The sequence below is a fragment of the Haliotis rufescens genome, unplaced genomic scaffold, assembly GCF_023055435.1.
Source record: "Haliotis rufescens isolate VD_foot unplaced genomic scaffold, xgHalRufe1.0.p SCAF_17, whole genome shotgun sequence".
Lineage (NCBI taxonomy): Eukaryota > Metazoa > Mollusca > Gastropoda > Lepetellida > Haliotidae > Haliotis > Haliotis rufescens.
Window position 1 is genome coordinate 6,289,023 of NW_025963857.1, and position 12,194 is coordinate 6,301,216.

Consider the following 12,194-nt stretch of genomic DNA (forward strand, 5'->3'; position numbering starts at 1 on the left):
TTCCGTTGAATGTTATATGTTCCGTTAAATGTTATATGTTCCGTTAAATGTTGTATGTTCCGTTAAATGTTATATGTTCCGTTAAATGTTATATGTTCCGTTAAATGTTGTATGTTCAATTAAATGTTGTATGTTCCGTTAAATGTTATATGTTCCGTTAAATGTTATATGTTCAATTAAATGTTATATGTTCCGTTGAATGTTATATGTTCCGTTAAATGTTATATGTTCAATTAAATGTTGTATGTTCCGTTAAATGTTATATGTTCCGTTAAGTGTTATATGTTCCGTTAAATGTTATATGTTCAATTAAATGTTATATGTTCCGTTGAATGTTATATGTTCCGTTAAATGTTATATGTTCCGTTAAATGTTATATGTTCCGTTAAATGTTATATGTTCCGTTGAATGTTATATGTTCCGTTAAATGTTATATGTTCCGTTGAATGTTATATGTTCCGTTAAATGTTGTATGTTCCGTTAAATGTTATATGTTCCGTTGAATGTTATATGTTCCGTTAAATGTTATATGTTCCGTTGAATGTTATATGTTCCGTTAAATGTTATATGTTCCGTTAAATGTTATATATATGTTCCGTTGAATGTTTTATATTCCGTCAAATGTTTTTTTGGTAATATGAACCATGAGACCTTCATACAAATTCAATGTACTGTGACTTCGCAGTTTATTAAAAGGGGATTATATGAATATTTCATATAAAGTTAATGACAAGCAAGTTTACAAACACAGCCTGCGTTGTATATAAAATTTAGTACAATATCCGCACTTTTATCACCCCTTCTATTGGTCAAGGTTGTATACCACCAAATAATCAGCACTGCGAAAACAAACAGGAAAACATTACTTCGGTGCACGGTCAAAGCCACTCGGCTCCCCTTGGCAGGTTTCGCTACCAACACAACACTTGTGTTGAGGTGATTCGAATTGGTCATAAATAGTCTTCACGGAGTTACTTCCCTTTTCCTCGCAGCTGGGTAACTACCTGCCACGACACCGGTCTTGTCCGAGAGCTGTTTCCTGGCTAGGGATAAGATTAGCGTAGTTTAGCACAGACACGTGTACAATATCATTATCTGTCTATAGTCAACTGTAGACATGTGATCAGCGTAGCACTAGGTCCGAGGTTCTGGTCATCGGGGTAAGGTTGGGCGTGGCAGGTGTTTTTGACAGCTCTGGTACTATGGAAAACGGACCGCGCACCTGCGATACAGATTGCTGATGAAATGGATAGGCTTTCGTCTCCAGTCCTCTTGACATACTTCCAGGACAACTAGGGAGGATGTCTAGCGGCACAATATGGTATGTTTGTTTATGTTTTCAAGAACAGCTACGTGTTATGATTATGATCATGACCCGGTGTCAATGGAATTATTTCCTTCCGTCAGAAAGTTCCGACCTTTAGCTGCAATGCATGTTTGCCAAGGTCGTGTATTCCAGTTTTTTGTCCGTAGCATTTCGTGGATGTTTTGCTCGCTGGTAATACGTTAGAGCTAGAACGGATTAGAAACTGATGCGTTTTGCGTTAAAATGGATCTTATACGTATTAAATACAAACAATAAGTTATAATTTTCATATTTTATGAATGTATAGAATAATAGTTATACAAACATTGCAAATGGAGAGTTGAGGTGAAATGGGGTTTAACCTCGCGTCCAAGATTATTGCACTTATCTAGCGACGTGCATGCGCGCGTGTGTGTGGCTGCTTGTACAAGTCCGGACCAATGCCAATTTTATGGTGCTAGCCCACTGAGATACCATGCCGCAGTTTAACATGAATACCCCTCTCAGACACAGTATACTGACTCACAGCCAACCAATCCGTGTTTTAGCCCTTAAATGCCGAGCGCCGGGCAGGGTAACAACAAGTGCAATCTTTTTATCGTCTTTTGGTATGACGCAGTTGGGGATTTAACCCCGGACCTTCCTCTCTCCTGGCGGACGCCCTACCACTAGACCACGGAGGCGGTCTCATTGTAAATGGAAATCCCAGTTTCTGTATATTCCTTATTGGCATATGAAATCTAATCTTTGGCTTATCCAGATTTATGATAAAGCATGATATACTGATCTATGTTATATTTAGTATGGTACTTCGCCTGGAGAGCGGAAGGTCCAGGGTTCAATACCCAGCCGCGTCATACCAAAAGACGTTAAAAGATGGTACTTGTTGTTGCCCTGTCTGGCGCTCGGCATTAAGGGGCTTAAAACAAGGACTGGTCGGCTCGGAGTCAGTATACTGTGTCTGAGTGGGGTATTCATGTTAAACTGCGGCATGGTATCTCAGTGGGCTAGCACTATAAATCGGCATCAGTCCGGACTAGTACAAGCAGCCACATACACACGCATACACGTGCATGCATATCGCTATATAAGTGCAATAATCTTGGACGCGACGTTAAACCGCATTTCACCTCACCTCACCTAGTATGGTACTTGATTTTAAAATTTTCTCGTTGCCAGGGTGACGAAGATTGGTTACCCGATGAGGAATTCCGGATCCTGAGCCGCGGTGCGAAGGAGAAGGTTTACCTGAAGATCAAACGTCGTTCTGGACTCGACACCTTACGTCATCAGGAACTGGAGGCTGCTTCTGACTGGCTACCGTTTGAGAAGCGCCAAGACTGCACAAGAGCAGGTTCCATCCCTTCACAAGAACCAGCAGCTGATACTCTCCCGATAAACCTAGACTTTGCTCTCACGCACAGAACAAGGGACAGAGACAGACGGCCCTTCTCTAGTATGGCTGAGATAGGAGGAGGGTATCCTGATTCAATGAGATCGCCCTTATGCATGTCAGTGGAGACTGGAATCCCATCTGCAGTTGAGTCTCTATTAAACGCTGGCTATGACATCAACTGTAAGGATTCTGATGGAAACAGCCCACTCCATGTCGCCATCTTCTCTCGTTTCTATGACATCACTAAACTGCTGCTTCGACATGGCTGCGTTCTAGGTGTGTACAACAAGGCAGGGTTCACCCCCCTCCATGTCGCGGTACTCCATCGTGATGAACATGCCCTCAGCATCATCTGCAACTACCAGAGGATCCACGGAAATGCAGGAGGACCCATAGCTCCTGACCACTACGCGTGTCCTGCCATCGACCTCCGAGCGTTGTTTTCCGGAGAGACCTGTCTCCATATTGCAGTAGAACAGAATAATCTAGAGATTGTGAAGATTCTAGTTCAAGAAGGTGCTGCAGTAGATGCGGTTAACTATTACTCACAAACCCCACTGGTGCTGGCGTCTCGGTATAACTATCACGACATTACTAAAGTCTTGCTGAATTACGGTGCTGACCCTAACGTTACAGGTTCGTTTGGAAACCAGAGAAACACTCCTCTTGGTCTTGCAGCTAAATACAACTACTACCAGCTTGCCAGGGTGCTGGTGGACCATGGAGCTGATGTCAACCTCCGTGACGACAGTGGACCCAGCCCACTCTTCACAGCGTTGTTGTGTGAGTCTGAAGATGTTGCCACCTTCTTCCTCACTGAATGTCCCGAGAAGGGTCTCGATGTGACGGTTTCGCGAAGGAACGGGGAGACAACCCTACACGCCCTCATGTCTTTCAAAGGAGAAAAAAGAACCGAGTTTGCTCGAATCCTTGTTAAAGGCGGATGCCCGGTGAATCAAGCTAACAGGGCCCGGCAGTTTCCTCTCCACGAAGCCGTGGCGAGATACGACCGGTCCATGGTATCCACACTGTTGGATCTAGGTGCTGACATGCATGTGTTCGACAGGTGGGGACAGAACGCTCTCCACATAGCTGTAGCAATAGGCCAGCTAGACACGACAAAGCTTCTTCTCGCGTCAGGTGCTGACATGGACTCACAAACATCCTCAGGCCGAACGTCACTTTTTCTTGCCCTTGATCAAGGTCATTTCAATATCGCAGAGTTTCTAATCCTTCATGGCTGTGACCTGACCCTCGAACCTTACCTTCTTGTCCCAGACTCCCCTCTTACTGTCCGCCCCGTTCCGGAAAGTCGTAAAAAGCCCCCCTTTGCACTGTCAGCTGATCTCGCCCTCCTCGGTCGCCTGCAGACCCAGGCGTCAGGTCCGTGTTGTCTGTTTGTCCTCTCTGTCCGCCGAATAAGACAGTGGTTCACTAAACTGGCAATTCCTCTGAACAACACGTACGATCTGCCAATCCCTTTGTTTCTACAGAGATTCCTGTGCTACAACATAAACCGGAAGTCGGACTTGGCGCGTCCTAAGTAGCGAGTTGTTGGTAGTCGTAACTTCCATGTAGGGTTCTGTTGGTCGTGTTGAGTCTGTATCGGGGGATGTTAAAGCCAAAATGTAAAACATAATTAAACTCTTCTGAAAAAATATCAACTCTTGTAGGAAGACGTAAGGAATAATTTAGCTGGAGGTGTCACGATTATTGAAGACGAGATGCATCGCGGTACTTGCCACACGATACGATGTTTTCCACGATATCTACAGCACGATCCGATGTTCCTCGATACTTACAACATGCTCCGATGTTCCTCGATACTTACAACATGCTCCGACGTTTCACGTTACTTACAACCTGCTCCGTCGTTTCACGTTACTTGCAACATGCTCCGACGTTTCACGTTACTTGCAACATGCTCCGACGTTTCACGTTACTTACAACCTGCTCCGACGTTTCACGTTACTTGCAACATGCTCCGCCGTTTCACGTTACTTACAACATGCTCCGACGTTTCACGTTACTTACAACATGCTCCGACGTTTCACGTTACTTACAACATGCTCCGACGTTTCACGTTACTTACAACCTGCTCCGTCGTTTCACGTTACTTACAACATGCTCCGACGTTTCACGTTACTTACAACATGCTCCGCCGTTTCACGTTACTTACAACATGCTCCGCCGTTTCACGTTACTTGCAACATGCTCCGACGTTTCACGTTACTTACAACCTGCTCCGACGTTTCACGTTACTTACAACATGCTCCGTCGTTTCACGTTACTTACAACATGCTCCGACGTTTCACGTTACTTGCAACATGCTCCGTCGTTTCACGTTACTTACAACATGCTCCGCCGTTTCACGATACCTCTCATTTGAACCTATGTGTTGGCGTAACTTGCCACAGTATGGGCTGTTCCACAGTTGCCAAACGATTTGATATGTTTCACAAAACTTAAGATGATAAAATATGTTTCACTACAACATTTGGAATCAGGTCTTTGAAAGGCATTTAGAAGTGATACACATAAGGAAGAGAATAGATGGATGTCAACTTCTTTATAATGAGGAACACAAAGTTTAAGAGTATAGGCTTACTCCTTCACCAGGTGAATGAATGCCATGAGGCAAAGAGCATATATATGTACAGGTAAGGACAACAAAATTAATAAGATACCAAAAGGTGGAAACTTTACAGTAAAGTAAAGTATTGGCTTCCATAGTTTATTGCTAATCACCTATAGGCGCCAATTACCTGTTGGCTTCCCTTGCGAAAACTCTTTCTGAAATGCAAACGAAAACAGGTTCGAAATTATCGAATTTATCGCTTTTACACTGTATCGTGGGCATAAGTATCGCGATACATCGATTCTATGATGAATCGTGACCTTCCTTTGTTGATTTCTTTTTAAGGTGAAGGGACATGCGTGAATGTCTACGTTTAATCTGTGCCTGTGTGTGAGGTGTACTGTTGAATTTCACTAAGGTGTGATAGAAGACAAGCATTGTTATTTGGCAGAGTAAAACCCCAATCACTTTTGTTGTGGCGTATTTTTCTTATTGTTGTAAGGGTATAGTATTTACGAGTAATAAAACAAATGAAAAAAACCAAATCACATTTTGTTTATTTACATTGACGGAAGCACACTGGAGAGACAGGATACGCTGTTCTTGGGTTCGAACCTTACTCGATTTTGATTCTTGTTCTGTCAGCACCATGCTGCCATGCCGTAATATAAATGAGTATTGGTCAAACGCAGTAGTTTTAACAATAGTCATTAAATGTTTATCATTAAAATGCAAGAATTCCAAGTAGCAGAGATTCCCATTGACCCGTGAAGATCCGGGTTAGAATAGGTCTTGAGCAACCCATGTTTGCCGTAAAAGGCGAACTAAGGTGAGAGGCGACTAACGGGATCGTTGTAAACAGCGATTGCTAATTTACATACGGAAGGTATTTTAAATTGATATGACGGTAACTATTCTTATTTATTTACAGAACAACATTTAAAGGCGTGCCACGACGGCAAGCGAGTCCTGTGCAACTTTTATGTGCGCTTCGTTGACTTTATTTTCAATGCGTGGCTTACAAGAGTTACCTCCCGTTGATCAGACCTCAATCTTGCTTTGCTCCGTTAAGCCGTTGAATACCAGAAGGACACGGTAATCGATTATTTAGTTCACGCCGGTATTCCACAGACGTTCTTTCAGCATTTTTATCTCAGCGAAACTATCACAATAACGGTACTGGTTCAACCTTAAGTCTGTCCGTTACTGTTAACTCTCATTTCCAATTAAATTAAATTAATAACTACATTAATTTTGGGTAAATTTAAAGGCCACACAATGAACGCCGAACCAAACATGTATGCAGTGGATTCCCGTTAATCCAGACGATACCGTTCCCTGTGAAATCGTAAGGATTAACACAAGTCCGGATTAACGAGATTAAGATGGGTGTGTTAGAAGGTCTGTTTAATATGAACTGCTGGACAGAAGAAAGTGAACACTCATATTAAATGGTGGCTAAAATTGAAATAGACAATAAATGGTTATTCGATGCTGATGTATTTGATACGGGTATCATTGCTGTGGACCTTTTGGACCTTAATCCAATTTTCAAGTGTATACTTTCTTTTCCCGGCAGTTTATATTTTTTTTAAATATGTATTTAATAATAGTGAACGTGTATCTAAATTGCATGAATTTTGTTGTTGTTCATATAGTTGTAGAATATTTTCACTTGTATCTGGCTTGTTTTTTTTTCATATTTTATATGTGATATTGACCAATACAGTTTTACTGCGAAGGTTGTTTATGAATATATAATTAATTTTGTACTCAGCGCTACCTGTATGAAATTTTGCCGATGCAGCGTCACTTACTCACTCACTCACCCATCCATCCACTCAATGGGTTGCAGTATCTGATCTGGATGGTGTCATTGCTCCACTCACTCACTCACTCACTCAATCACTCACCCACCCACCCACCCACCCACACCCACACCCACCCACCCACCCACCCACACCCACCCACACACACACACACACACACACACACTCACACACACACTCACTCACTCACTCACTCAATCACTCAATCACTCATTCACATATACATTCATGTGTCACACGTATTTGATGGGTTTCCAGATAAACCAGGCCCCACTATTCCCCCCTTTTAAGCCAGAATGCGTAGGTAATCTCGAACTTTGGCTCAGCCATACGTATACTAGTATATAAGGGGCTGTATTGTGCTTGTGCAAATACGGGTTTCCTTCATTTACTTATATCCAAACCAAATTTAACATATCCTTCGTGAATAAAAACTAGAGCGGAAGTCTGTCTCAACATGATCCGAGGTCCGCCCTCGGAAGTTGACAAACATATTTGTTTACTTTTTTAGTCTGACGAAATATTTATGACGCTTACGCCCAAAATGAAATGACAGATTTATACAGGATTGTTTGTCGTCTGGATTTTTTATACATTTTTTAATTCCAATGACACTGGGATGTTTGAGATTAAATGCACACATCTAGTTACATAATCTTAGGCACACATGTGCATGTTAATTTGTTATGCGATATTCTATTTATCGACAAATCATTTATTTTGACGGACTCAAGAAGCGGGAAGGGGGCAATGTTACATTTCAGGCAAATCATGAAAAATAAAATTGTTAAAATGAAGACGGATGCTCAATTCCTAGTATGTTACGGATGCGAACGTGGGGCCTGATACGTATCCAGGCAACAGTTGTATATATGGATTAATGCTTAAAACGGCATAAACTCAACTATGTCAATATATATATATATATATATATATATATATATATATATATATATATATATATATATATATATAACCCAGTCTCTGAATATACACTTCATTCGCGCTGCACGTTGTATAACTCGGTAATAATCAAATCGTCACATTCGTTTTCCCTATATAATGTTTCTGTTTCGCGGAATTGTACACAGGCACCGTCAATTGGTTAATACGGCGTCAGGAACAAGACTATGACGTCAAATTCAAGACTTTGACGTCACATTCAACATCTCCCATACTCGATAGATTCGAAATAGTTGCATAATTTGAATAATAGCTACGCCAACTGGCCGTGCCATATTCGGAGAACAACCATAAAACTACCACGAATTAGCATGATGTCCTGGCAGAATGATGTTTTAAGTTCCAAGTAATTTAGCGGCGCACTTTCAGAGCAGCGGGAACGAGATGTTGCTGCGAGGATATTATACCAGGCACCTTCAGACGAAATAAACACGAGGATCATTGTTATATCCATGTTGAAAAGTGACGACATCCGTATTCCTAATTTTTTATTGAACAGAACAAAATTTAGTTTGTCTTTTTAAGGGGGCACGATTGGCCCAGGAGTCTGAGGCGCCGCAATTCGTTGTGCAAAGTTGGGTCCCCCGCTGTTTCCTGTGTAGAGTTGCGTCCCGTTGGTGTACCAGAATACTATGATCGCTGACTTTGTGTGCTGGCGATTAGGTGCCTCACTCTGGCAGTGTGGGTTCGAATCCCGGATTGGACGCAACCCAAAAATGTTCGAGAATCTGTACTTTACTAAGAAAGCGTTATCCCAAATATAGCATTTGTTACATACTAGGATCGTCGGTTCGAATGCCTTGTTCAACTTGATAAAGGTTCTTGGATTGTCAGCATCATACCCGTGCTCGTGGGTTTCACCTAAAAGTGGTAAACGTCTAAAACCTGCATCACTTCGGGCTTTCCTCCCACATCAGGGGCGGTCGGGAAGCCTTGTGGTTAAAGCGTTGGCTCGTCACGCCGAAGACCCGGGTTCGATTCCCGACATGGGTACAATGTGTGAAGCCCATTTCTGGTGTCCCCCGCCGTGATATTGCTGGAATATTGCTAAACTCACTCACTCACTCACTCACTCACTCACTCCTCCCACATCAAGCCGACATGATGTGATATAACAATACTGTTCAAAGCGGCGTTAAATCCAACTCACTCACTCACTCCCCTGTTTAAGGAAATAGCCGGTGTCTTTGGAGATACTGATTCATAGAACAAAGTTCTTCCTCGACTGATTTCAATAAAAGTAAACTTAAAGTTCGCATTAGGGTACACGTGGCTTGTCTGAATATTAACGGGTTCGTGTAAAACTCAAATATTAAGGCGTGGTGCATTACAAATTCATGATTTGTCTTTGGAAATACAACATAACCGACAAGAGAAAACCCAGGTTAGAATATGAAAGTAAAATTTAAAAAGTTTTGTTTGACTTTCTAATTTATATGAATAATAAACCGATCTCACGTTACTAGTTGCTATAAAATGACTTCTAATAGAGCATTATTAGCGATTCCGACCCGAGCATGATCAAGTGACCGTTATTAGGATCTAGAGTATAAACGTAGTGTAAGAGCCGAGATATAACTTATGAATTATTGCCATTATATTGCTGTTGATGCCGATTAAAGAGATTTTGAAATAAGCGTATGCATTTTTCACAAGAAAACCACCAAGTTGGGGTTATGGAATAATTTGAATTCAAATTTCTGTCATAAATTGGCATCTTGTAAAACGATATTGTCATACAATAGAGGTTGTAATACCATCAATCTTGTAACACGATTCTTGCAGACGTGGCTCTCACTTAGTGTTGGGTGACATAATCATCGCTTCATAATGTTCATTCTATATTCAAATATCATATTATATTTGCCGTACAATTAACCGAGAAGACGGTTTATCTTGTATGTAATTAAGGGGGCTCTGCTAAACCGGCTTTAATTAACTTTCCTCCCTCAACTTTTTAATCACAGATACCGTGAAATTTTCATCGCGATAAAAAATGTAAAAGTTTAATTACAATGCGCTCGTTCGTTGCTGTGGCTGTGGGGTTTGTATGCCAATACGGGAATGTCCTAATTAATCTGTCTGCAAATTTCACTTTAACCACCAATGCATTGAATTAGGTTTTTTCATCTTTTAAAACTATTTTGTAATTGTCATTTATCATCTTCATCATTGCGTCAGGAAATTGAGGTTGGATTTAGGGGTGTTATGCGCTAATCCGTGTCTTAGTCGCGAAACCGCCAAAATGGCCGCCTCCACAGATAGGAGCGTGATACGTCGCTGTGACGTTCAAGGTCAAACCACAAGGTCATCTGTAAAAGATATAACTTGCCGATTGGCGAGAATCTTTTTCACGCCTAATGGCTAAGCGATTGCTTTTATTCATCAAAAATCATAGCGCTAAGCCGCAAAATTTTCATAAAACCGCAGAATTATACGAAATCAGTGAAGCGTACACTGGACGGCGTGTCTCTGTATCGTGGGTTGAGGTGCCATTGACTTAAATACATCTGGTAAACACCAGGCTGTATTAAGGATGGAACCCACCCCTCAGCGGAAAGAGAAACGTAAATGAAACAAATAGGTGTGTCGCGACCGCTTGTCTGTTATAAGCGTGGGTTTTCAGGTACAATATTCTGTATTGTATTTTATCAAATTTGTTTATTCACTGCTGTTTTTAACTTGAAAATATTTTCTCATTTAATTATGAAGACATCACTTTGTTACACTTGCAATCGTATAATGTTGGTTGGTTGGTTTGTTGTTCAACGCCGCACTCAGCAATATTCCAGCTATATGACGGCGGTCTGTAAATAATCGAGTCTGGACCAGACAATCCAGTAATTAACATCATGAGCATCGATCCGCGCAATTGGGATCGATGACATGTATCAACCAAGTCAGCGATCCTGACCACCCGATCCCGTTAGTCGCCTTTTACGACAAGCATAGTCGCCTTTTACGGCAAGCATGGGTTGCTGAAGATCTATTCTACCCCGGATCTTCACGGGCCAATCGTATAATGTATAATTGCAAATATGTAATTTATGTACGCTATGATTGCAAATATGTAATTTATGTACGCTTACAAGTATGTAGGTTACTTTTGAATGAATTACTACACATGCTGAAATACTACGAAGCATTTCCCACAAGGATATTATCCACTGAACAAGTGCCTCACATGAGGGAAAATATATTCTCTGGACGGAACTTTCAAACTTTGGAATTATTTCCTATATTTCTCAGACCACATATTAAAGTCGACTTAATTTGCTTCTTGACTGTCGGAAAATTTCAAATGCAAGACTTATTTACCTTGTCATTCTTCCCGTCAAAAAGGTTCGTCATAAAAGATTACATATCCCAGTGAAACACAATAATTACGTAACACAACATCATAGTATTTACATCCATCGAAGCAAAAAAACATAAATTTGACTGTTTCCTTTCAAAAAGCGTATATTTGTAATTCGTTCCAATCTTACGTTAAATATTACGTTAAATATTACGTTACACCCACCCCGAAGCAGTTTTGATATTACGAAAAGACGACAGGGTGGTTCCCGTCCTTAAGATTATTTTGTATCAGTCTTTATATTGTTATGCAAATAGCCCCTACCGTCGTAACTCTGGTGCAGCGACTATGATTAGAGTTTAATTGACTTTTGAGATTAAAACCCCGCAGGATTGCGTCCGCGGGTTAGAAAGCGATATTCTTTAACATAATGTAAATTGCTACAATTATCAAGCTGTTTTATTCAACAAATTTTAATCATGGCATACACAATTTAGGGGGACATGTGTTGTGTAAAAAAGAAACAACACCCGCCTTGTTCTATGTGTGTTCGATCAACATGCTCACGTCTAGCCTTACAAGCACTATGTTACAGGCAAATATCGATATAATCAATACCCTTAGGTTATACCAATTTGACGTGTTACAAATGTTTGAATATTAAGGACATATTACGAATGAAATAAATGAATATTCCTGAACGCCTCCTGAAGATTTAAAGAAAGGGATCCATTATTCCGCCAAGCCTTATATTTTCAATTGTACCCGACCAAAAATATATTTAACATGCGATAAATAAGAACAATGGGCTTGAGATTTATGAT

The 12,194-nt window shown here is 41.0% G+C and overlaps 1 protein-coding gene across 1 annotated transcript; it reads left to right on the forward strand.

Moving 5' to 3' along the window:
• The first annotated feature begins 974 nt into the window (after window positions 1-974).
• On the forward strand, window positions 975-5,825 carry LOC124141043 (poly [ADP-ribose] polymerase tankyrase-1-like). Its single transcript, XM_046508952.2, has 2 exons — window positions 975-1,321; window positions 2,486-5,825. Exons 1-2 carry the CDS (start codon window positions 1,319-1,321, stop codon window positions 4,247-4,249), a joined length of 1,767 nt encoding a protein of 588 aa, XP_046364908.1. The 5' UTR covers window positions 975-1,318; the 3' UTR covers window positions 4,250-5,825.
• Window positions 5,826-12,194: the final 6,369 nt, after the last annotated feature.